General features: G+C 41.0%; 1 protein-coding gene across 1 annotated transcript in view; it reads left to right on the forward strand.

Annotated features, from left to right (window-relative positions):
• FBN1 (fibrillin 1) overlaps nucleotides 1–27,767 on the forward strand; it is a 168,262-nt gene that overhangs the window by 13,066 nt on the left and 127,429 nt on the right. The window contains exons 4-7 of the mRNA XM_081337040.1: nucleotides 16,549–16,631; nucleotides 17,893–17,991; nucleotides 25,694–25,789; nucleotides 27,528–27,623. Of these exons, the coding sequence (XP_081193166.1) occupies nucleotides 16,549–16,631; nucleotides 17,893–17,991; nucleotides 25,694–25,789; nucleotides 27,528–27,623 (374 nt within the window). The remainder of the gene's footprint in view (nucleotides 1–16,548; nucleotides 16,632–17,892; nucleotides 17,992–25,693; nucleotides 25,790–27,527; nucleotides 27,624–27,767) is intronic.

A 27,767-nucleotide genomic window follows, 5' to 3' on the forward strand; every position in this document is an offset into this window, starting at 1 on the left:
CCTCCTCAAGAAATACATTGTTTGCAGGCAGAATTTCCTATTTTCACTTGCTAGTATTCCTGCCCAGAAAGATCTTGCCCCTGCTTAAGTGGGGGCGGGGGCAGGGGAATCTTAAATTCCTGGAAAACAGCTGCCAGAAGTGGGATTCTTCTATGAATGGAACATGGGGAAGAGGGAAATGAATAGTCAGAACAGTTGGGTGCTCTTCAGAGATAAGTTGCTTAAATTCTGACGAGCAAATAGACTGCTAAGCTTGGGCAACTTCTGAGTGCCATTTGTACTTAGTTAAGTGTAGAGAAAGATTTAAAGCAGGTGCATATATTCGTATATTGTGCTTGCTTCCATAATTGTATCAAACCATCTGATTTCAGCACCAGCTAATAAGTTGCTCTATAAATATGGAGGGGTGTATTACCACAATCAGTTGCATCGCTAAAGTTTGGGTTCCATTTGCTAAATACGTTGTTTTAAAGTTTTCAAGATAATTGGTTTTTTTGATGTGCAGTGATCATCCTACTACGGTACCATTGGCCCGTGCGTATTTAGAACATAGAATAACAGGATTGGAAGGGACCTTGGAGGTCTCCCAAGCAGGAGACCTTATACCTTTCAGGACAAATGGCTGTCCAATCTTTTCTTGAGACAACAACAACACTTCGGCTCAGCAATTCCTCTCTATGATAATTCAGTAAATAATCTTGGGATATCTGTAGACTCACTGTGTTTGCTCTCACTAAGTGGATTCTGGTGGAGTTTATAATGTTGCATCTTGTTTTTGTTCCTCTCCCTGGCAATGTGTTGTGGTCTTGTGTATTATGATTAAACTACAAAGATGCTAAGACTTAATAAGTTCAGGGTAAGTCCTGCGGAATTTATGGGAATGTTCTTTTAAAGTACACATGCATACAATTTGGCTTTTAAGTGGCTGTACATGAAACATTCTCTTTTGACCATGCATTGGCAGTGACAAATTTGGGGTTCAGAAACCTCAGGGATTTTTTCCCATTTGAATGGAGAAATCAGAAAGGTCAGTCTCCAAGAGTTTTACTGGCAGTGCCAAAAGTGAAAAAAAAGCCTTTTTACAGAGCATGTAGAGATTCTGGTGGGGCTTTTTTGCAGATTTTATGAGCTACTTACAAATGGGGCTGTTTGTTGCCTTGTTCTACATTGGTCTTCTTGTGGCTTGGTAAAGATTGACACACACAAACACACACACACACACACACACACATATATATATGTATATGTATATGTATATGTATATGTATATATATATATATATATATATATATATATATATATATATATATATATATATATATATATATATATATATATATATATATATATAAAGGGACCTTGGAGGTCATCTAGTCCAACCCCCTGCTCAGGCAGGAAACCCTATACCATTTCAGACAAGTGGCTGGCCAGTCTCTTCTTAAAAACTTCCAGTGTTGGAGCATTCACGGCTTCTGGAGGCAGGTTGTTCCACTGGTTAATTGTTCTAACTGTCAGGAAGTTTCTCCTTAGTTCTAGGTTGCTTCTCTCGATTAGTTTCCATCCGTTGCTTCTTGTCCTGCTTTCAGGTGCTTTGGAGAATAGCTTGACTCCTTCTTCTTTGTGGTAGCCCTTGAGATATTGGAAGACTGCTATCATGTCACCCCTCACCCTTCTCTTCGTTAAACTACACATACCCAATTCCAGCAACCGTTCCCTATATGTTTTAGCCTCCAGTCCCCCAATCATCTTTGTTGCTCTTCTCTGTACCCTTTCTAGAGTCTCAACATCTTTTTTACATCGTGGTGACCAAAACTGGATGCCGTATTCCAGGTGTGGCCTTACCAAGGCATTGTAAATATATATATTCAGAATAACAGAGTTGGAAGGGACCTTGGAGGTCTTCTAGTCCAACTCTCTGCACAAGCAGGAGACCCTCTAGCATTCTGGACACATGGTTGTGTGTGTGCCAGGTGTGTGCACAGTGTGAAAGAGAAGGAGATTTCACAAGGCGTACAACCCATAAAATTGTTGAATAGCAGGATGACTATGAAATCAGGCATTTTAGTTTAATTAGAATTGCAAAATTTGGATTTTTGTACGTAGGATGTTACTGTTGGGGAGATATGTCCATTCTGTGTTCATACATACATAACGGTAATGCAAAGAGGGGAAAAAAATAAGGCTGTGATTTGAATTTCTTTAGCATCATTTTAGTATATCTAGAACATCATTTGGGAAGTACACTAACCTCCCGATGGGCTACGAGAATTGCATCCTTTTACTTCCTTTTGTTTTTGGATTACATCAAATGGGTCACTGATCCATTTTGTAATATTTCACACACTGGTCTTTTGACTGGTCTTTCTCCTTACCAATCTTTCAGGCTCCAGAAAGATCAAAACTTTTCCAAGACCAAAGCCTTCTTTTTTCAGAGAAGCTGAAAAAAATACATCTTTCAAGCCTCCTTAATTGTAGCTAAGAGGAAGAAAAAGCAGAACATTTTTTTAAAAAAATTCTTTATTGTGGTTGTTTACTTTGCAAAGAATAAACTCTGCAGTCCTAGACTGGAATAAGCTCTTGTGTAGATTAATTCAAGTCTGCCTTTTTTGAAAATTACATTTAATGATTAAATGAAACGTTTAAAGATGAATAATAGTCTATGCATCATTTTAAATGACATTGCTATGTCTTCCTTGTTTGGGGGGTTATGTTTTGTTTTTTGCTTGTTTACATATTTGTATGGTTTATGTTCTTCTGGGCACATGATTTAGGAGACCTTAAGAGTCTTGTATTGATTATCCCACAAAAAGAGGCCCTGAAGTAAATATCACTGCCGCCTCTGACTGGGTCCCTAAGTCTACAGTTCCAATCCTCCTCCTCCTCCTTTCTTTCCCTTTTTCTTTTCTAGATTAGTGCAAGGTTGTTTAGGATGTTCAGAGTGTACATAAAGTGAGCTATGTTTTATAGTAGCCTAAAGGCCTAGGACCGTGGTGGCCAACCTATGGCACGCGTGCCACAGGCGGCACGCAGAGCCCTGTCTGTGGGCACGCGTGCCATCGCCCCAGTCCTAGGCCTTCAGCTGGGTTTTATAAAACCTTTTTGCTTTAGGCCTCCGCCGCTGCATGCAAAAAAAAAAAGGTTCAATCAATCAATCAATTGCAACTTCTCGTGGGGAAAAAAAAGATCTCGCAAAGTTGGAATTGACTGATTGAACTTCTTAGTCCCACCCAGTCTGCCGTTACCACTGCAGCCACGCCCACCCAATGGGCCACACCCACCCAATGGGCCACGCCCACCCAGCACCCAGCGATACATAAGTGGGGTTTGGGTTGCAGTTTGGGCACCCGGTCTCTAAAAGGTTCGCCATCGCTGGCCTAGGATATAGGGGTTGTGCAATGCCTTGGACCTAATTCCAAATAGAGTTATGAATGGGAGCAATTATCTACAGTCTTAAGAACAGCCACACCTTCTTCTGGCATCATGTAGTGGAAGCTGCAAAGAGCAGCTGTGCAGTCTAAGGAAAAGACATAGCGGCTTTCAAGAGCTGCAGGCTAGCATTGCATTTCCTCTTTACCACCTCTAAACATCTTTTTAGAGATGGATCTAAGCTTTTTTCCTGCGCGCTAAGAAGAAAGGATGCAGGCTGCCATTTAAAGTTCAGAAACAAGGGCTTAGCTATAACAGAATAACAGAGTTGAAAGGGACTTTGAAGATCTTCTAGTCAACCCCCTGCTTATGCAGGAAAGCCCTATACCATTTCAGACAAATAGTTGTCCAGTTTCTTAAAAGCTTCCAGTGATGGAGCACTCACTACTTCTGGAGGCAAGCTGTTCCACTGATAAATTATTCTAACTATCAGGAAATTTCTCCTCAGTTCTAGGTTGGGTCTCTTCTTGATTAGTTTTCATCCATTGCTTTTTGTTCTGCTTATTCAGGTGCTTTGGAGAATAATTTATGTTCTTGCTCCTGGAAACACTGGACAAACATTTTGGGTTTGTTCTGAGGTAGCTTGAGAATTTGGCACTCATGTACAGAGTTGAATTAGCACTTGCAGAAGAACTTAGGTCTTGTGGCACATAAAAACTAGCACCTTTGTTATTCCATAACAGTGTTTTCAAACTTGGGTTTCGATTGGTTATTGCAGTTTTGTGTCATTTTGGAATGTATTGGAATTCTGAGCTTAATAATCTTGAAAGTACTTAATATTTAACAATATTAAGTGAATATAATAGGTTTCTATGATTAACCACCATCCCTAAAACAATGAATAAGGTACTTATGGAATATGAAGACAAGAGAATAACTTTTACTACATCAAATTGAGATTGATGTCTGTTTTTTAAAAGATCAGCATTTGAGTGATTTATGCAACTTCATTCCTCCATAGAAAAATGTCCAGAAAATATTGCAACTAAATATTGAGAATGTGGCATGTTGGATAAATTTAACCAAGATGAAAAAACACATGACACAATTCAACCAAACATAGTTTTTCTAACATCCCATCCATTTTGGTGAAGGAATTCTTTAAATATCTGCTTAACTCCTTTTGACCGGGAGAAAATAATATTGATTGTGACATTCTCAAATTCTGTAAGAAGATACATATTCTTTCTCTTTTTCTCAGAGTTCATTCTTCTCCAAATATATTTGGAGACCTAAGCATTATTGTATAAATCATTAGCAGATGCTGGTTGACTTTTATTTTCTTGCAACTGTAGTTTTGAGAGAAAGAATGGCTTGGTGGATAGTGGTGGAAGGAAGAATCTTTCCCTCCGGTTTTAGAAAAATATCTGACTTGATTCCTACATATGTGAGTGGATGTTTATTGAGAATTTTCAGAGGAGTTAAGGGGTCTTAAGCTTCTGATTCTCCAACAGTTCTTTTAACCCCTCCTGGAGGATAGAATAACTGAATTCTTTGTTCAAATGTAGGAACGTCCAACCTCTTTTCTGGACCAGGGACAAATACATTGATGAGATTTACACATTGCATTAAGCTATAATAGGGGCCTCCAAACTTGGCAACTTTAAGACGTGTGACTTGAACACCCAGAATTCCTCAGCCAGCCATGGGAAATTCTGGGAGTTGAAGTCCACAAATCTTAAAGTTGCCAACTTTGGAGACCCCCTGAGCTATAATGTAGTTTTTTGGTTTGTCTGGACTTTTTTGTCAATCCAGTCATTGGGGTTTTTAAGCCACGATCGGTATTTTAGCATAACGTATACAATCAGGACCCTGTTAATTCAAGCTTCAGTTGTGATTGTGAGAGATCTCACGAAAAGTACTGAATAATTCTGCAGTTTTTGTTTGTTTACAAAGAAGGGGAAAAAATAGAGTTATGGACTGGGCAGGAGAGATCAGTACCTGGTCAATCTCTGTAACTTGAAAGTTTTATTGATCAAGAGATTATAGAGGAACACATATTTTATAGGTCGAGAATTTCAGGTCCAACTCTGATGTCTTTAGTTAAAATCAGATTACATAACCAGGGTTGGAGCGAGTTTCTAGATAAGGCTTTCGTTTTATGAAAACTGCAGCTAAATGTGATCAGAAATTAGGAACAACCAATCAAAAGATTGCTCAAGAGATATGAATCAACACAGCGACATGAATATTGACTGCTGGAAATTAGAAGTTATATTTGCTTAATGTAACACCCCATTGCCTCTTAACTCTAACAACATCAACCACAACAATTAAACAATGGATGCAAATTTTGATCCTGTAAGCAACATATGATGACAATTCAAGCGTGAAAGGTAGAAATTCCCAAAATTAGATAACTTTCTCAGATTAGCTCTCCCCTTCAGCAATTTTCATAATTTGGGCCTTTGACTTCCACAGTTATCAATCTCTCTCCTTGTATTCAAAATAGGCGTACCTATTGATTACATCAGTGCTGAAAGGAACCAGGCGCTGAATGGGTGCAGCTGGTGGCACTTTTTCCAAACTTTCAAATATTTATATACCACCCACCAAAATATTTATCCCAGGGCAGTTCACAGTATAATTAAAGCAAAGCAAAAAATATATTGTTTAAAAGTGAGTTGCCTAGGAATATAGTGTAGTGTAAATGAAACATACTGTAAGGCAGTTTAAAATAGCCACCCGCTCAGCTTGCACAATGTAACATGATTCAGTCCAAAAAATTTTTAAGGTCAAAGCAATAAACACTCGAGTAAAGAAAATAGGTTAACTTGAGGCCAATACAGGAAGTCCTCAACTTATTATCTTAATTGAATCTGGAATTATGGTCGTAAGTGACAGCGGTTGTTAAGTGACCATGCCTGATTTTGCAGCCTTTTGTCCCGGTTGTTAAGTGAACGTGATGGTTGTTAAATGAACCCATTTTAGACAAGGGGTGTTTTTTTGCCAGAAAAATAAATAAACAAATACCGCTTTTTGGACAAAAAATGCCAACAGTCCTAGTGACATGACCAGAGAATCATAAATATGGGCTGGTTGCCAAGTGCCCAAAATGGGATCACATGTCCACAGGGGGCTGCAGGTCGATATGGAACTTTGAAACCAGGTCCTAGTAGATCTCTAGAGAGATCTGCTAAGGGGATGGTCATAAGCTACCTGTAACTCCTGGAGGAGAGATCTTGCAATCAAGGCAACATCTAAAAAAAACAACAAAAAAACCCTACAGAAGGGCTGAGAACTGAACTAACATCACCCAAATCCTAAACGAATAAGAACAGTGTGGTTTAATGGTTAGGCTTTTCAAGATGGAACAAGGCTCCAGGTTCAAGTCTAAGCTCAGACGTGGAATTTCAGGTCTTCTTTTTTGGGTCAGCCGTTCTGTTTTAGCTCAAGCTACCTCACAGAGTTGTTGGGAAAATGATCGCAGAGAATGGATTTACCTGTCTGTTACCTTCAGGTGTGGGAGAAAAGGCAGGACATCCGTTTAGCCATCAAAGATGCTGGACATATAAATAAAACAGCAATGTTCTCTGTATTCAAGTTGCTCCTGGGGACTGTAGCTTCTTGAAGTAGGACAAGCTAGGTTCATTTTAAGCAGCTCTATATTGGCACAGAGCAGAATTCAGTTCGTCCTACTATTGCCTACAACATGTAGTTAAAAGCTTCCTCTGCCTCTGCCTCCTGCGGTCCAAATCTCACTTGCTTTGCTGAAAGTTGGTCTCTGGAATACTTCAGCGGTAACTTTAATATTCCAATTTATAATTGAGGCTTTCGGTTTTTCGTTTTCCAACCCGTAGTCACCACTAAAAGGCTGCTGTCGAAGAGTAGACTTACCATACTGGTAAATATTGGTTTAGGCTGAGAGAAACCTCAAATGTTTTTTTCTTTCCCCCGCCCCCCTCCTTGCTACTTCTGGCTGGCACACCTGACTGGATGCTTTCATCGTACTTTATGCCATGCTGTGTACCCAAGTAGAACAAGATGGCAAGCTGCTTTTTGGCTGAGAAGCAACAACAATAACAGAAGTCTAAAGAAAAGATTGAAAAATGTCGGGATGCGTCCGTCTTTAGCTCAACATCTATTTGTCACCAAACCATTTGGGGCTATGCCATGTACTTGCAGATCCTTCAAAGAATTTCAGCCCCACCTGCGCAACATAAATCCAAATATTAAAGCTTGGGATTGTTGTTTTTTTTTTAAAAAAAATATGCTATCCTAAACTGACTGATGGATAGCTAATAATCACCTATCTGTAAGATGTTCGTGTTGTTTTTGGATAACTAGAATTTGTGAATTGCTAAGACTTTATTGAATGTTCCTTCTGCAGCCAGTGGTTTAGATTAGACAGATGATCATAAGGTGAGGGGTTTACGGGCCACATTTTTTTGGCGATTCATGTCTTTAGCTTGTTGTGTTGTGAGGAATCCAACATGGCGGCTGTCCAACCTGAAATGGAACTAAGCAGTGATTTTTATGTAGTCACATAAGGTGGGGGATAGAATAAATAAATAAGGGGGTTTGATGGCTCAGTAGTTAAAGACTGTGAGCTTTCAGCTGGAAAGCTGATAACCCCAGTTCGAGACCCAAGCGCCGCACAATGGGGTGAGCTCCTGTTCCTTGCTCCAGCTGCTGCCCACCTAGCAGTTTGAAAGCACGCATATAGTCATGTCAGCCACATGACCACGGAAATGTCTTTGGCCCATACGGAGTTGGAAGAGAACGTGGAGGTCTTTTAAGCCCAACCCCTGCTCAGACAGGGAACTGTTGCCTGTGTCTCCTTGACAGTGAGAATGGCACCCCTCTGTCAGACTGAATGAGATCTTCACATTCCAGCATTGTTAGGAAGTTTCTGTGACAGGCCGAGGTCCCTGGTGTTGAGTAATATCAGTTACCGTATTTGGCTATTCTCACTGTGATAGAAACCGAGGTCAGTAAAGCATTTGGCCATGCAGGCCTGTCATTCTGAATTCCTGACTTTCATCCAGGCCTTACAGCTGCAGGGGAAAAAAACCAAACAACAAAAAAAATCCTGTTTAACTCTGCTTAGCTCTTCTGCTCCTGAATGGAATTCAGTCATAACTTTTTCTTCATTAATGACCTGAGTGTTTCCTTTGGGACCTGTTAATAATGGAGCAGGAAAGGTATGAGAGAGGTACAAATGATGGAGAGATGGTGAAATAGGATGTGTGTGAGAAAGGATTTGCAGCAAGCAATGGATTAAGGAGACTCATTTGCCTCTCGCTGATAAATGAGTGAAGAGCACTGTCTTCTAGTAATTAGGAAGACTCAAGTTGAAATGTATACTTGACCATTGGGAGAGATTTGGGGCCAGTCATTCTTAGCCTGGCTATTTCATTGTTTTTCCAGATGAAATCAACACTTAACGATGGCCGTTGACCAGAAATCCAATATAATAGTTAAAATTTAATTATACATTAATATACATAATAAGACCTTCAATACTTTTCTTTAGTATGCACCCTCCATAGAGTCATTGTGAAGGTAAAATAAGAGCAAGGGGGCTATCATGACAATTCTCAGGAGGGAAAAAGCAGATGGCAACAACAATTTTTAAAAAACAGGATATAGGTCTCTTACTTTGTTAGGTGCACCATATTATGGTTGGTTAGTTTTAACCTTGGTTTAAATTTTAAAATCAGCTTGTGTGCTTACTTAATGGTTCAATGTCTTGTGCAAAGGCAGAACATGAATTCATTCATTAACGCAATCACTGTCATGGATTGTATTAAGTTATCATGTAACTTGTTTGGTTTTGGCTTAGCATTGTGTGAACTTAGCAACTCTGACTTCAAATCTTACACATTAACTTTATGTGTCAGTGAAACTAATATAGTTTATTGGGTAATCCATGGTTAAGACAATAGCATGACTGGAAAACTTTGGCTTAATATTATAGGTGAATTAGGCCACTACATCGTGTTCAACAAACCCTAGTTAAATATCAATGCACTAGTGCAGGGGTAGGCAACCTTGGCTCTTTTATGACTCATGAACTTCAACTCCCAGAATTCCTGAGCTAGCATGGTTGACTCAGGAATTCTGGGAGTTGAAGTCCATGAGTCATAAAAGAGCCAAGGTTGCCTACCCCTGCACTAGTGTTATACTAATAACTTGTGGGAAACCACAAAATCCTATTGAGTACTAGTTCTGGATTCATGGTTAGGTACTGGATCTGTAACTAGAAATTTCAAACTATAATTTACTGGGGTAGATCAAAGGGAATGATAAAGTAGGAAAAGTCCAATTCACACGATCAATGTTTTGTGTTTAAAAATATGTCACGATTTAGGAGACTTAGAAGCAATCACCATGTTTTTTTTGTGAGGTAAATATTTGTTTTACTGTGGCTAGGCACTTCAGCTTGGTTTGCTTGTCCAGAGGATTAATGCTATCTCATAAGTAGGTTGTTGTTGGTTTGTGTGTAATATTGTGCAATTAAGTGGTTCTCAGGCCCTCTAGAAGAGCATTTCCCCAAGAAATGATGATCTGAGAGCCAGATTTGATCGCATAATGACAGTGCAATTAGTGTAATTATAAAAACAACTGGTTTTACAGTTATTGCAGTGTACATAAAGAAGATGACAGGGAGACAAATTGTTTTGATTAAAAGTATAGTTTGCTTTTTCCCAAATGTAAGCAACGAGGGTAAAAAAAATCACAGCTGTAGACAATGGCAGCCTTGACGTCTTGGTAGAGAATAACTTGATACATTGAAATCCTTTGGCATCAAAGCCAGATCCATACATGCAGCGAGAGATGCTGATTGCCCACTGAATAGGAAAAACATGTAAGTTTCTTAATTAATTTGAACCAAAGCATAAAGTCAGATGGGAGGAGATTTCAGACATGCATGGGTGTCCACAGGGACCAAGTTCCCTATTCATGGGGTAACACAAGGTGTTCGAGGTTGACTCAGCCCTCTATCCTTCCAAGGTCGGTAAAATGAAGATCCAGATTCTTGGGGACAAGATGCTGACTCTGTAAACCGCTTAGAGAGGGCTGTCAAGCACTGTAAAGGGGTATATAAGTCTAAATGCTATTGCTATAAGTCTACATGCTATTTCCTATTTTCCTATTGGAGAGAGGAGCTTCTGAATTTGATGGCATATTTTCCAGAAGTTCACCATTTTTCAGTAATTGAGACTATTAAAAACAACACTAAGATAAGAAAGGAAGCTTTGCAAGTGTTTGATTATGAAAATTGATACCCTTGTAGACAGATAGCAGCAAGGACATAAATAAGCATTGTTGTTTGCTTATTCTTTTTTCACCTTGAAATGTGACGTTAAGACCTATTTCACTGTTTATTTTTCCTTTCCCCATAAGCGTTCTGCCTGCTGTAACAGCTGCTGTAGGTAGTAAGTTTCAGCTCTGGCTGGTGGGAAAGCCTCTAGACTAGGCCAATTAGCTCTAGAGGAGACAACCCGTGTTTATAATTGGCACAATTTTCCTTGCACACTAAAAGGTGAAGAGGCAGTTCCTAAAAAATGCAAGCAGGCTCAAGTTACTAACTGGTGTGGCTGGCAGAAATTCATTTGCACCAAGGCTGGCTTTGGGTGCCAAGTCTCGAAAATATGATTTACGTAGTAGCAATAAAAAGCTATCTCCTTAGTAATAGTTCATCCTATGTCTGTGGGGAGGGAATAAGACTTCTAGGTACATGTCAGTGATTCTAGACAAGAATAAGCTGTTCTTTAACTTTCCTTTTTTTTCTTTTTAGAGAATTTTTTTAAAAAAAACTTTCCTTCCAGTTCCCTGACATTAGAATAATTAACCAGTGGAACATCTTGCCTCCAGAAGTTGTGGGTGCTCCATCACTGGAGGCTTTTAAGGAGAGACTGGACGGCCACTTGTCTGGAATGGTATAGGGCAGGGATAGGTAATGGCTGGCTCAGGAATTCTGGGAGTTAAAGTCCACAAGTCATAAAAGAGCCAAGGTTGCCTACCCCTGGCTAGAAGATTGTCAAGGTCCCTTCCAGCTCTGTTATTCTATTAAGGTAAAGGTAAAGGTTCCCCCGCACATGCGTGCTAGTCGTTTCCGACTCTAGGGGCCGGTGCTCATCTCCGTTTCAAAGCCGAAGAGCCAGCGCTTGTCTGAGGACGTCTCTGTGGTCATGTGGCCGGCATGACTAGATGCCAAAGGCGCACGGAACGCTGTTACCTTCCCACCGTAGTGGTTCCTATTTTTCTACTTGCATTTTTACGTGCTTTCGAACTGCTAGGTTGGCAGAAGCTGGGACGAGTAACAGGCGCTCACTCTGCTACGCGGCACTTGGGATTCGACCCATCAAACTGCCGACCTTCTGATCGACAAGCTCAGCGTCCTAACCCACTGAGCCACCACGTCCCTCCTGTTATTCTATTAGTAGAGCTCAATTTCTTCTCCCTTCATAGACATAGCTATGCATTTTCTTGGCAGTACAGTGATGCTCTGCTCTTGCCAATGTTGTTGTTGTTGTTGTTGTTGTTGTTGTTATTATTATTATTATTATTATTATTATTATTATTATTATTATTATTATTATTATATATTCAAGAGTGTGAAATCATACCTGCCAGTTCTTTAGCTTCAGGTGCTTTCCAAGAATCTAGGAATGTCATAATTTATCCACGTGTTATATATGGGGATTCAAGCAATGTGGCCTTTTGTAATTGACAGGTGGAAATTTTGTGAATGCGCAGATTTTCTGAATGCCATTCAAGGTAACAGAATAACAGAGTTGGAAGGGACCTTGGAGATCTTTTAGTCCAACCCCCAGCTCAAGCAGGGACCCCTCTAGCCTTCTGAACAAACGGCTGTCCAGTCTTTTTTTAAAAACCTCCAGTATTGAAGCATCCACAACCTCTGGAGGCCAGCTGTTCCACGGGTTAATTGCTCTCACTGTTAGGAAGTTTCTCCTTAATTCCAGGTTGCTTCTCTCCTTGATTAGTTTCCATCCGTTGGTTCTGGTTCTGTCTTCAGGTGCTTTGGAGAATAGGTTGACCCCCTCTTCTTTGTGGCAGCCCCTCAAAGATTGGAACACTGCTGTCATATCACAGCTAGATGTTTTTGTATGGTACCCAGTGTGCCGATAACAACTAGTTCCACCACAGCTGCCTAAGTATTAGTGATCTGTCATATTTATTTATTTATTTCCCAGTGTCCCCTAGAGTTCTGCCATTTCCAACTGTCCTCCCATCCAAATGTTATCCAGGCTGGACCCTGCTTAGGTATACACTAGATCAGCTAGCTTTACTGTACATCGACTTGAGAACCTTACTTGAAAGCCATCCAACTACTTGGCTGATTGAAATTATTCTGGTGACTGACTGGCTGAGGTCAATCTGTGACCTTGGAAAGGTGGAAGCCATCTAAAGATTACTAAGAAAAAAAATACTCATTTGTGCCCTCTTGGAATAAATAGCCACATCAGCGTTTTCTGACATGCATTTTTTAAAATAGATCTCGTTCGTTCGCATGCTTCCTCCTTAAACATTTCATTTGCCCATTATTAAGTGCGTTCTCTCTCCCTCTCCCTCTCTCCCTCCCTCCCTCCCTCCCTCTCTCTCTTTGGTTTTCAGATTTTATTTTGCCACCAAGTCCAGTCTCCTGAGCTTAACTTAACTCAATTCTCACAGTTTTGCCAACTTCTGGTGGAATGCTTCTGCCTCAGGAAAGGTTTGCAACCCAGCCAGCAGTGATTAATCTTCGTGGAGCTGCCAAGCAAAATCTCTTACTCAGAATTTGGATTTTGCTGGCTTGGAGAAGTTGTAGGATAGATGTTGCTTTGTTTCCTAGTGGAGCATCTTGACCCAAGTAGGCCTTTGGGGGGATGTTTTCATTGCAATATGCTTCTTTAATGGCTGCTCCTGTTGATCTGTAGATTTCACAGTGCTCCTCCATTGCTGCTTAAATGCTATCGCATCCAAGGTGAGCAAACCTTGGCAATTTGATCTAAACCCTATCAATAGGTCAATGGTCGTTTGAGAAGCTACATCTTCTCCTTGGCTTTCTGTGAGAAGTTTATTGAAATTGAATGTACAGCTAGTCCTCGACCTACAATAGTTCATTTAGTGACCATTTGAAATGACGACAACGCTGAAAAAAGTGACTTACCACAGCTTTTCACTCTTAGGACCATTGCAGCATGATCAAAATTCAGACGCTTGGCAACTGGTTCATACTTATGACCGTTGTAATGTCCCAGGGTCAAGTGATCCGTTTCTGTGACCTTCTGAAGAGGGAAGCCAGATTCCCTTCACAAGTGTGTTACTAACTTAACAACTGCAGTGGCTCACTTAACAACGGTGGCAAGCAAGGTTGTAAAATGGGGCAAAATTTGCTTAACTCGCTTAGCAACAGACATTTGGGACTCAGTTGCTGTCATAAGGCGAGAACTACCTGAATAACATCTCTCCTGTTATGAATCTTGCAGTGATCAAGCCCTGTGCTGCAGGAGCTAGAGAAGGTTTCCCACCCCCCTCTACCCCTTTTAAAAAAATGGAAATTGTGCAAACGAGAACCACACGCAAGGGAAGAATTAATTAATGGGAGAAAAAAAACACGAGACAGCCAGTTTGAGGAGGCAGAAGTCATAAAGACATCTCATTGAAAGCCAACCAAATGATACATTTGGTCTACTGATCATCCTGTTCTCTTAAAAGTTTACGGCGTGTTTCATCATTTCATCACTACTGCAGGATTCAACCCTTGGTGAGATTCTAGCTTTCTGAGGATCCAGCAAACAAGGTTGAAACACATGGAGAAAGAGAGAGAGAGAACGGGATAGAGACCAAACTCAAGATGATTTCAGGGTCTTCAGGAGAAAAACCAGAAGCCTCCTCAGTTGTGCTCAGATATAAATTAGCAGATAAAATAAATTAGCATAGATCAAACTTGGCCCTTTTATGACTTTTGGACTTCAACTCCCAGAATTCTGGGAGTTGAAATCCACAAGTCATAAAAGGGCCAGGTTTGAAGACCCCTGGCATAGATTCAGAGAGGCCACTGAATTCTGATGTACATTTTGCATTAGTGAAAGATTCCTAACACATGATTGGGTAACCCTTCTCGCAATAAAAATAAATAAATAAATGCATCCTTGGGCTGATTCCTAGCCATTCCCTCCTTTGAGCATGAAATTCCACAACTTTGGGGAGAGGGTCTTGTTAAATTTATCGCCAACATCAAGATACACATAAATTGCACATACTTAGGAGGTTGGCAACGAATATGCCAGATGAGAGCTAAAGAGCCTGCCAAACTGATTTTTTTTTAATGGCCTGTTTCTGAAACCCGGTTGTTCCTGTTGATTTGGAATGGATTTCCTTGGTCCTGCCGTTTCTTTGAATTTAGAAGTCTGCTTTAGACCAAAACAACTCCATCGTGCATTCGATTGTGTATCGTATTCTTTCCCCAGAATTCAGCAGTAAGAGCCACTTCCTATAGTGATAAAAATCTCGTTTCCCCTGGGCAGGAAACCAGGGTATGCTATCTTTGCTTACCTTATTGCCTCGAAGAACTGGAGTAATGTTTGGCACCGATAAGAGGGTAATTCCAAACGAAGTTGGTCTGTTGTAGCTACAGGGAGGAACATGAAGCCGAAACACAATGGAATCTTTCATAGGTGAACACATCAATGGCCTGAATTAGCTTTTGTTGAGTCTGTGGGTGAAATGAGTTACGAGGGCCCTTGACTTACGATCACAACTGACCCCCAAATTTCTGCTGCTAAGTGGGGGAGTTAGCTGAATTTTGCCCCATTTTACGACCTTTCTTTCCACAGTTGTTAAGGGAGTCACTTAGCAGTCGTTAGACTAGTAACACGGTTGTTAAAGGAATCTGACTTCCCCATTGAATTTAGCTCTCAGAACGTCACAAAAGGGGATCTTGGGACCCCGGGACACTGCAGCTGTTGTAAAAGTGAGTCAGTTGCCAAGTGTCCGGATTTTGACCACGTGACCACGGGGAAGCTGCAAAGGTGGTGCGAAAGTGCTGTTGTAACTTTGAAAGGTCACTAAATGAATGTTTAAAATAATTTAACAGTGGCAGCGATTCGCTTAACAAGGAAGGTGCTAAAATGGGGCAAAACTCACTTAGCAACTGTCTTGCTTCGTTAGCAGTGGACGTTTTGGCTTCAACTGTGGTCATAAGTTAAGGACCACCTGTATGTTGGACTTACACCTTTAGCTATCCGTAAATGTCTTGTATGGAGCAAGTCATGGTTGCAATCCAAATGATGATCAACATTCAGTAACATCCTAATGTAAACTGTTCTCCTCTTATGTGTTTGTGTCTTGATATATGATTTTAAGTATATAATCCCCATTAAGTTGCACCCGACATCTGATATGAGTAAGTAACCTATACGGGATGGGAAATATCAGGACAAATACTTGTGACATGACAAAGCACATTTCGTCATTGGATAGACTGTATAGGTGTCCCAAATAATAGTTTTATATAAATCTTCACAATTTTTTTAGAAAATGTGGTGTAATTGTTAACGCTGAATCAGGGGGAGGGCATTCTCTGTGGGTGCACCGGATCTTTGGAACCATCTTCCGGTTGAGCTCCGGATGGCGCCCGATCTCCGCTCCTTCCGGCGCGATCATAAAACCCATCTTTTTGAACAAGCTGGCCTGGCCTGATGGGATGGGGTTGGATTTCATAAATGGATTTTAACTGTTAATCTGTATTAATTTATTATGGGCACTGTTTAATTACTTTTTAATAATTTTTAATTTTTGTATCTTGTTTTTATGTATTGCCCTGTTCACCACCCTGAGTCCTTCGGGAGAAGGGCGGTATACAAATTAAATTATTAATAATAATAATAAAATTACAAAGGAAAATGCAGAATTGTCATAATGGCTTCATATGCATATTATAGATCCGTGTTCACGTATCACACTGTGTGGATGTTTAACTATAATTTGTAATCTTGGAACTTCCTGTATTTTGTGAACCCAACCTGTTTGATTAGTTTATGATTTGTGTATTGCCAGCCCTAGAAAATGGGTTAATTTAGTGACTAGATGGAGATGATTTTGTGAAGTCATAAATAAAATCTGAAGAATGACAAAATTTCTTTCCTTTTCTCTCTCTCTCTCTTATAGACCTAACGTATGTGGATCACGTTACAATGCATATTGCTGTCCTGGATGGAAAACTTTACCTGGTGGAAATCAATGTATTGTCCGTAAGTTGTTATTTTTTCTGTTTTTATTATGAAATCCTTCGATGGTTCTCATTTTTTAAAAATGTTTTATTTTTATTTTAAAAAAGTTAAAATGCAGCTAAATTAAGGAGAAAATTCCTGACAATGAACACAATTAATCAGAGAAACAACCTGTCTCCAGGTTGTGGGTGCTCCAATACTGGAGGTTTGGACAACCATTTGTCAAGAATGGCATAAGGCCTCCTGCTCAAGCAGAGGGATGGACTAGAAGACCTCCATGGTCCCTTCCAATCCTGTTATTCTATATTCTGTGTTCTAATTTTTTTTAAAAAAAGCCAGCTGGAGTGGCAGGGTTCCTTCAAAACTGAGGATGAGAAAGTCCCTACCGCTAAAACTGAACACAGACAGTCCTTGACTTACAACAGCTCATTTAGTGACCCTTCAAAATTGCAATGGCACTGCAACTGACTCACTTTTATGACGGTTGCAGCATCCTGGGGTCACGTTTCTCCTTTTGCGGCCTTCTGACAAGCAAAGTCAATGGGGAAGCCAGATCCCCTGAGCAACCGGGCTGCTAACTTAACAACTGCAGTGATTCTCTTAACAATTGTGGTGAGAAAGGTCTTAAAACGGGACAAAACTTACTTAACAACTCTTTTGCTTAGCAACAGAAATTTGGGGCTCAATTGTGGTCGTAAGTGGAGGACTGCCTGTACTTAGTCTAGCTTGGCCACACAGCACACCTTCCTCTCTCCTCTATCAATTTATTGTTATGCCATCCGTGTTAGCTGCCTCGAGTGACTTAGCTATTCCGCCCAATGAAGTGAACCGGCTCTCTTAAGTGTAGACTTCAGCAGCAGCGATAAAAAAAGAAAAGAAAAGAAAAGAAAGGTGAGCTTTGACTCTTAAGTTTGATGAAGGGTCCTGAAGATCAGGCAATCCAGAAAGGGCTTGATAGTCTGAAGAGGTGAGTTCATTCACGAGCCGATGGTGGCGCAGTGGTTAGAATGCAGTATTGCAGGCTACTTCTGCTGACTGCCAGCTTTTGGCAGTTCGATCCTGACCGGCTCAAGGTTGACACAGCCTTCTATCCTTCCGAGGTCGGTAAAATGAAGACCCAGATTGTTTGGGGGGCAACATGCTGACTCTGTAAATTGCTTAGACAGATGCTGTAAAGCTCTGCAAAGCGGTATATAAGCCTAAGTGCTATTGTTGTTCATCAGTCTCTCACATCACCAGTCAGTATTCTCAAAGAGTTTGTCCTTTTCTTTCTTATTTACAGCGATTTGCAGGCATTCCTGTGGAGATGGGTTTTGCTCCAGGCCAAACATGTGCACGTGTCCAAATGGCCAGATTGCTCCATCCTGCGGCTCAAAATCAGGTATGCATTCGAGATTTGGATCGGTCATCCCCGCTTCGGCGGTCAAGCTAGTAGAGGAATTTGTTGATCACCCCATGACATTTTAGTAGTTCAGATAACTGAACAGTGATGTACGTTTACCACACCACAGCTGAGAGGATCTAATGGAGGGGTCTCCAACCTTGGCAACTTTAAGGTTTGTGGACTTCCAACTTCCCCTGCTGGGATTTGAAGTCCACAAGTCTTAAAGTAGCCAAGGTTGGGCAATCCTGATCTAGTGGCTGGGTTTCAATTACTTGCAAACCTTCCTTATGGCCACATTAAAGATAACCAACAATCTCCCCCTCGGGGCAGTTTCTTCCTTCAAAACATTCTTATTTTGACTTCAGCACAGCTGAAGCACCAAACTATGTCTGGGGAATGAACAAACTAGAATTTATGAGTCCCTGTAAGATCTGGTCATTCATTACCAGACACGTTCAAGCAGAATTGAGAGGCATACATGGGTGTTCAGTGACCTAGTTTTTCAGTAAATGGTATTAATTATCATTCATATGTATTATGCTTGTCTGGAACTGTTTTATGGATCCGTAAAGGAGTTGAAACCATGAGAAAGCGAAAAGTTAGGATAAACATTTACATTAAGTGGAATAAAATTAATACCATGCAGATAGAAAGTTAAGTCCCATTGTAGGCAGCATGAAAGTTTAGATCTCATGTGGGTTAGCTTCCCAGTGGTATGTGAGATCAGTAGTCCAATTCTACTTTCATTACAGGGCTTGTGTTTTGTATTTACAGTTGCGTTCTTTTTGAATTGTGTTTTAAATTCATTTATGGTTTTGTTTCCTTTTTGTGTTGGCCAAAGTTGAACACAGTTCTTTTTGATGCAGAGACAGGGCATAAATCTAATAAATTAATCTCTCTTGGTTTGCTGGTTTATTTGCACAGCAGGGGTGCCCCCTTTAAATTATCTTTGTGCATCGTTTAATGAGGTCCATACAACGAATCCTGCTTCACTAATCACACGCCAGAAAAAAAAGGGGCTTCAGGAAAATATTTAATTATCGAAACACTAAATATAAGCTTCTGACCTGAAATGTCCCCCAGATTCTTAGAGGACAATTTCCGTCTTCCCCAGCCTCATAGGTATAAAGGGGAATTGTAATCCAACATACAAGTGGTCCTTGAGTTATGACCACAGTTGAGCTGAAAATTTCTGTTGTTAAGTGAGTTTTGCCCCATTTTACAACCTCTCTCGCCACAATTGTTAAATGAAACCACTGCGGTTGTTAAGTTAGTGACACGGTTGTTAAGTGAATCTGGCTTCCCCTTGGACTTTGCTTGTCAGGAGGTCGCAAAAGGGGATCACGTGACCTCAGGACATTGCAACTGTCATAAATACGAGTCAGTTGCCAAGAGTCTGAATTTTGATCACATGACCACGGGGATGCTGCAGCGGTCATAAGTGTGAAAAACGGTCATAAGTCACTTTTTTTCAGTGCCATTATAACATTGGTCACTAAATGAAGCTGTTGTAAATCAAGGACCACCGGTATATGGAAGACACCAATTGGAGGAAGCCGTGCTTAAAAATGTTCAATGCAATTAACTGTTTCTCTATTGCTCAACCTTAGACTTTTCCAGTGGTTGATTGATAAATATGATTTTCTAACCATAGTAGGTTTCCCCCCCTCCCCCCACCACCCAATTCTCTGAACTAAGCAACAGCCTGAAATGCTTAAAGCTTTGCATCTGTTCTTTGCCTGGACCTCAGCGCTGAGACATGGCTGGCAATGACGGCCATGCATGCTTTTTTTTAAAAAAAATAAAAATAAAAAATTCCGGATCCTCCTCTGCATCTATCCTTTTAGACCTCACAGATGTTTCCCGCAATTCTGTTCTTCTGTCAGGGTTTCAAAGAGATTGTGGATGAGAGGGAAGAACAGCTCCACTGGGCTGGCCAAGAGTCCAGTCTGTTAGTTCAGTCAAACACCAACACCAGATGCTCGCCACCCATAGCCCACTCCGGTTGTTACTTCCTAGCAATGTCTGTTCCATTGAAATGAAGGGTCCTTGGTGCTCGATTTCTTGCGTTTTATTAGCCAAACTAGCTAACATCATCAGTGTTAGAAGGGAGAGGGGTGGGAGGAGGAGGAGGAGGTGGTGGTGGTGGAGGATAAGGGCTGTGGGGTCCTTGGTGCTCTCTGAGTTTGCTTGTTTTCTTGCAGATGTTTCATTACCCAAACTAGCTAACATCATGGGTGCTAGAAGGGAGTAGGTTTTGCTGTCAGCTTATATTCCAGTGGCTTGCCTGTCAGTATTGGTGGGGGTGATCTTAGAGACTCTGTTTGGCCTTTTTACTGTTGACTTCTTTGTCAGCTTCTTGGTCTGATGTTAATCCTGGAGTTAATCTGTGCTGATCAGGGTGCTGGTTGCTGGTGGAGAGGTGGCAGAACACATCCATGAACGCCAACTAGTCGTTAGAAGACATGACGGAAACTCTTTTAATTTCACAATGTATAGACAGACTTAATCATAGTTTCAGTCGGGAAAATGCGACCATCCTAAACCAAACCAAGTCCAGAAATGCCAGGGAATTTCTAGACACCTGGCACCCTGACAAATTAGCCATCAGTAGAGAAATAGACATTAGCAACATCTATAGAATATAATAATAATAATAAAGTTGGAAGGGACCTTGGAGGTGATCTAGTCCAACCCCCTGCTCAGGCAGGAAATCCTATAACATTTCAGACAAATGGCTGTCCAGTCTCTTCTTAAAAACCTCCAGTGTTGGAGCATTCACAGCTTCTGATGGCGGGTTTTTCCACGGATTAATTGTTCCAATTATCAGGAAATTCCTCCTTAGTTCTAGGTTGCTTCTTTCCTTGGTTAGTTTCCATCCTTTGCTTCTTGTCCTGCCTTCAGGTGCTTTGGAGAAGAGCTTGACTCCCTCTTCTTTGTTTAAAGGTAAAGGTTCCCCCGCACATGCGTGCTAGTCGTTTCCAACTCTACTGTAGGGGCCGGTGCTCATCTCCGTTTCAAAGCCGAAGAGCCAGCACTTGTCCGAGGACGTCTCCGTGGTCATGTGGCCGGCATGACTAGACGCCAAAGGCGCACGGAACGCTGTTCCCTTCCCACCGGAGTGGTCCCTATTTTTCTACTTGCCTTTTTACGTGCTTTCGAACTGCTAGGTTGGCAGAAGCTGGGACGAGTAACAGGCGCTCACTCTGTTACGCGGCACTCGGGATTCGACCTGCCAAACTGCCGATCTTCTGATCGACAAGCTCAGCGTCCTAACCCACTAAGCCACCGCGTCCCTTCTTTGTGTATGCCAGCCCAAAAGGAAACAAAAAGACCCAATCACCTCTCCACCAGCAATCAGCTCCCAGATCAGCACTAGAACATAAACTGAGAGCAAATCCCACTCCTTACTACACTAGTACTGATGATGTTACCTAGATTGGCTAATGAAACGGCTGCAAGAAACCAAGCAAGCTCAGAGAGCACCAAGGATCCTTCAGTGTCTGTTCCTTACAAACCACAAACCACTGTCTCAGCGTCCCTTTGGGGCCCTATTCTATAGACCCGCGCTGATGTCCCCTTTCTCATGACCTCGAATTGCATAAATTAATAACAGATTATGTGAACTAATTTCTTTTTCCTCTCTTTCTCTCTCTCTCTCTCTCTCTCTCTCTCTCTCTCTCTCTCTCTCTCTCTCTCTCTCTCTCTCTCTCTCTCTCTCTCTCTCTCTTTGAGGAAAGCTACCATTGCCAGTTTCACTTGGGATTTAAGAAGTAGCAACAGACTTGTCTGAATCATTTTATTACTGCTTCTTCTCATCTTTAAAAATGACCCCAGTGCCAAAATTATTCTGAGGAAGCTTTGAGTGTTCAGCGGTTCAGGGTTTCCGGATTGAGAGGATCCACTGAGTTGGCATGTCAGTTGTGTATGTTTTCCCTGAATATGTGCCCTCTTTGTATACTTGTACTGTTGAATTTTCTCCTACAGGGAGATTCCAACTTACTTAGGGAAGTTCGGAAAGCCAAGAACTGCATTACAATTTTTTAGGAGATGCCACAGAAACCATGTTTCTATCGTTCTGTTTGTCCAGGTGTCTGAATTAGGCTGACCTCTTTTAAAAATGCAAATTGAGCAAAAAATCTGCAACTTCCTACTCATATGCAGGGTTTATCTCATATACTTAACTATTAATTTTTGAGGGGGAAACCCCATAATTTATGTGTTCGTAAAATTTGTTAAGGCAATAGATCTCATATAATAATGTAGTAAACATTCATTTTAACTGGCTTTTATGTGTTGTGGGAAATCCACCTTAGTTCATCTTCTTGTAAATGGTTTAGATTATTACTGGGATCAAGTTGAAATAAAGGGTATTTACCCATGCTTTATAGGGACGCGGTGGCTCAGTGGGTTAGGACGCTGAGCTTGTCGATTGGAAGGTCGGCAGTTTGGCGGGTCGAATCCTGAGTGCCGCGTAACAGAGTGAGCGCCTGTTATTCGTCCCAGCTTCTGCCAACCTAGCAGTTCGAAAGCACGTAAAAATGCAAGTAGAAAAATAGGGACCACTCCGGTGGGAAGGTAACAGCGTTCCGTGCGCCTTTGGCGTCTAGTCATGCCGGCCACATGACCACGGAGACGTCCTCGGACAAGCGCTGGCTCTTCGGCTATGAAATGGAGATGAGCACCGGCCCCTAGAGTTGGAAACGACTAGCACGCATGTGCGGGGGAACCTTTACATTTACCTTTTTACTGATGCTTTGACCTGTGGTTAGGCTCAGTTTGATGACTTCTAAGCAGACAAAACTCAGTCTATTGCTTAGGCCCTAATTTTTAGGAATATGTGGAATCTCACAGGAAACTCTAGTTCCTCTAAGAAAGGCTGATGTTGAAATCCTTGAAACTAGAGATGTGTTACCGTTGGCTAATAACACTCAGCCATTGCAGCACATGTGGTCTTCTGTGAAACGTACAAAGTGGATTTGAATAGGTGCCATGTTTTCCACTTTACTGTAAACAGTAAAGAAAACATTTACCGTAAAACAACGTACGTAAACATTTACTTACAGGATTCAATCTATTGTACAATTGCAACTCCACCTATTCTTTAAAACAACATCCTCCAGAAATGGTGATGCAAGTACCTCATCTAACTTGCCAATGAATGAATAAAGAAGAAATAATTTTCTTTGGTGTGGGAACATGCTTTTCAGCACTGTTAAAGCATACGATCTGAAGTCGTACTCACTTTGAAAAGATCAAGAAAACTCCTTAGCTTGTTCCTTGAGAACGTTTATAGACATTCACAGATAGGCACCAGTAGGGTTGGACTTAGGACCACAAGGGCGCCTAAAATTTTTGTCGCTACGTGAGACAGATGTTAAGTGGATTTCGCCCCATTTTACGCACCTTTCTTGCCACAATTGTTACACGAATCACTGAATTTGTTAAGTTAGTAACCCGGTTGTTCAGGGAAGCTGGCTTCCCGATTGTCTTGTAAGAAGGTCACAAAAGGGGAATCGCATGACACTGCAACCGTCGTAAGCCTGAGTCAGTCGCCTAGCGTCTGAACTTTGATCATGTGACCGTGGGGATGCCGCCACGTCCGTGAGTGTGCAAAGCGGTCATAGGTCACTTTTTTCAGTGCCGTTGCAACTTTGAACGGTCGCTAAACGAACTCGAGGACTACCTGTGTAGAGATTATATATGGATCTGTGAATCTGTATCAAGCTACTGCTAAACCTATTTGAAAATTATTTTAAACGGCTTTGGTGATTATGTGGGAATGGAAGTTGGCTTTTGGCACGCTCCACTCTAATTGAAATCAGTTTTGTGGTTTTAAATTTCTACCCCGCCTGACAGATGATATCATTTCCTATGTGTTTTCTAATTGGAGCTGTTTTTCCTACAATTTTATAGAGCTTAATTGAACCATTTTTCAGGCGATGGCCATCGCTACCCCTGCCCCTCATCAGCTTAGGACGAAATAGATGGTGTCTGCCAACTGATTATTCTTAACGTTTTTTTTTCTCTAGCTAAATTTAAGTCCTCCTAAGAGCCAGAGTAAAAGCAGAACTATAGTGTAGCTTAATATTAAAAAGGCTGATTTTTTTCAGAAATGTAGATAGCAGCTTCTGGGTGGGCTTCTAATCGCTGGGATCAGAACAAACAGAAAATGGACGTTTTTATCTGCTTTTGGGCTGTCCTTTAGATCAAAAGGAGCTCCTTTGAAGCTTCTTGTTGGAGCAGCATAAAATCTGTTGGGGCCATTAAGAAAAGAAAAAAAACCTGTATGTAAATGCACAGAGGAGAAAAGTTTGGCCTGATGTCCCACTGATTTAATTGTCCGAGTTTTGCAGATTTCACAGCGGCTGGTTTACAACACACTATGACCAACCTTGCATAATGTGTGACTCTTCCTTTAGCATGCTGTATGACTGAATAAGCAGATATGGGTTTCCTAATTTTTCTCTGCAAAGACACCCCGTAAAACAAGGATGTCCAATCTTGGCAACTTTAAGACTTGTGGACTTCAACTCCCAGAATTCCCAGAATTCAACTCCCAGAATTCCCCAGCTAGAGGTTTTAAAGTTGCCAAGGTTGAACGCCCCTGGTTGAAGTCCCAGGTATTGCTTTCGGCAGGCTCAAGGTCAAGTAGGACTCATTACATGAGTTTTAGACCAGATATTTTTATTTAACCTAATTTACTTTACAAAATTCTTATTGTGAGAGATTAAAATTAGGAAAGACTCTTATGTACACTTTCTCTGTGTTCCCAGAGAAAAGCTGAGATAAGCAATCAGCAGAAAATCACTTTTAGTTAATCTCAGCATATTTGTAATGCTTGAATCCTAAACTGTGAGTATAACGTCACAGTATTGTCGTAAATCTTAGTTTGGAAGATACTTTAAAAGCGTAGCAAGGGTTAATCATAGTTTTGAGTTAGTTATGCTTTGTGGTTTAGAAATTGTAATATCGTGGCCTTGTCCTTTTGGAGGTTTGTGTCATATTGGAATTCATTTCTGCTTTGTATATTTTGCATCCGCTTTAATTGGCATCTACTTGTAGAACAAGTAAAGAATTAAATTGCAAGATTTCTCCCTTCTTTTTGATGGGTTTGGGGTTTTAATTATTGTTTTTAAGTAATTTATTTATTGTATTTGGGCACTATGGTTTAATCTGTTTTTAATTTTTGTATTTCGTATTTTTGGTATTTATTGCCCTGTTCACCGCCCTGAGTCCTTCGGGAGAAGGGCGGTATACAAATAAAATAAAATAAATAAATAAATAAATAAATTCACCCCCAGCACTGATGACAACTAGGTGTCACTTTCTGGTTTACTAGCACCCGGCCACCTATGCTTTCAAATTTTGCTAGGGGGTTAGATTTCCCCCATGGCACTGAAATACAGTAAATGGCAAAACATGGTATTTTACATTACATATTTACATGATATTTTCTTTAGAAATTCTATCCTCCTTTGGCATTGAAAAGTTGAGCTCTATATTTTGTAAGTTTTTTTTTTAAGTTTTCATCTGCCAGTTTCTCTTCAGTCTTCCCTAGCAACCTGTATTCTCCAAAAGCGACAGGTGTAGCATTTTCCGGTGTCATTTGCAGAACCGAGGGTGGAGGTGGATTGTGTCTGTTGAGTGCAGATGTTGTATACACACCAGTAAATAACGGATTGTCTTTCTTTTCAAGTGCAACATTGCAACATCAGGTGCATGAACGGTGGGACTTGCAGTGATGATCATTGTCTCTGTCAAAAGGGATACACTGGAACACACTGTGGGCAGCGTAAGTAAACAGAATATTCCGTTGGAATTCAGCTACGATGTCCGGATGATAAAGAAGCAATTGAGAATTTGAGTTTAAAAATTCATGGAGGAAATTCACCAGCTCATAAAAACAACAGTAGCAAGAATACCTCTTCATGGTGGGGTCCCCAATGGTTGTTGCTCTTCCATTACACACACACACACACACACACACACACACACACACACACACACCAAGTAACACGAGAATAATGTTCTCCAATCACCGTGATGCGGATTCCAGATTAGATCCAGACAAAAAATGTCACCCTTCCGAACAGAGGAATTTTGAGTACAGTAATGTTGTGAAACAGTCCTTCAGCTCGGCCTCAGTTGCCAAATTCTCATCTAAGGACTTCTATCTTGGCTGTAGTTAAAATGAAATAAAATAAAAAATCACCCACCAGATCAGTGCAGGCAACGATTGCGTGTGGATTGCCTGTAATTTTTCAGAGAAGCTCGTAACTTTTCAAGAAGTGCCAGGAAAATTCTTGCTGGCTGGAATATGCCTCAGACAAATGCATGAGACTAAGTGCTGTAGACGTTTTTGTGTTAATGTCATAAAGGTATTGGGAAACTTTTTAAGTTTTCAATATCCGATTAGTGACAAATTTGTCATCGCACCACCCAATTCTTTTTGCATTCTGAAGGCAAATCTGTGTCAGGCTTATCGTGAAAAGTATAGTAAATTGTAAAGAGAGCCAGTTTGTTCTAGTGCAGGGGTAGACAACTTGGCTCTTTTATGACTGGTGGACTTCAACTCCCAGAATTCCTGAGCCAGCTGGCTGAGGAGTTCTGGGAGTTGAAGTCCACGAGTCATAAAAGAGCCAAGGTTGCCTACCCCTGGTCAAGTGGTTAAGGCAGCAGGCTAGAAATCAGGAGGTTGTGAGTTCTAGTCTTGTCTTAGCCATGTAAGCTAACTGGGTGACCTTGTGCCAGTCACCTCAGCCCAACTCACCTCACAGGGTTGTTGTTGTGAGGAAGGAGTAGACATATTTGCTAACAAGAAAGTTCCCACAGAGAGAGAACTGTTATATTTTAAACCAAGGGTATCCAACCTTTGTAGCTTTAAGACCTTTGGACTTCAACTTCCAGCCAGCTCTGGGGAATTCTGGGAGTTAAAAGCCCACTAGTCTTAAAGTGCTAAGGTTGGACACACCCCTTCTTAGACTCCAAGACTGTGCTGTCCATTATTCCTTACCTGGAAAAGCAGGAGCTTGCACCCTACAATGAATATACGAATATTATTTTTTTATTTATCTAGTGGATAGCACTCTTTAGACTGGGTATCTTCCAGTGATTTGAGTTTGAATCAAGAGCCTATCATTATGTTCAGCTCAAATCAAATCTGCTGCAGCCTGCAAACTTTTTCACTGAAAGTTATGGACCTATAAAATTATATTGGACACTACATTATTTTCTGCAACAAAACAAAGTATTGGAGTTTTCTGCCACGTGTAGTTGAGATCTGAATTAAGGATCAAGTGGCTGGAAAACTGTGATTTACTACTGAGTCAAGTTCTGGACTCTGCTAGTTTTTAATTCTTCGTCATGGAGGGTGGACCTTATTCTTGCCCATTTTGCAATGTGAGTTGGAACTTTCTAGGAAGAGTTTCAACCTTTGTTTATCCTCTTGAAAACTGTGAACGAATACTGATTTATGAAAACCCAAGTTCTGCTAGCCTCTGATTGACTTTTATTATTTGCTCCACTTGCAGCTGTCTGCGAAAATGGGTGTCTGAATGGAGGAAGGTGTGTTGCACCTAACAGATGCGCTTGCACGTATGGCTTCACGGGACCTCAGTGTGAAAGAGGTAGGTGGGATTTCCATTTTCTAATCAAAACAGCGGAAAACTCTAAGCTGTCTTTGGGTATAACAAGTCATTTGCAACTAAAATGAGGTGCAAATGCCCTAAAATGTTTGATTTGTTGGTGGAGATTAGGTCCAATACTTTTTT

Source organism: Vipera berus (assembly GCF_964194415.1).
Source record: "Vipera berus genome assembly, chromosome: 12".
NCBI lineage: Eukaryota > Metazoa > Chordata > Lepidosauria > Squamata > Viperidae > Vipera > Vipera berus.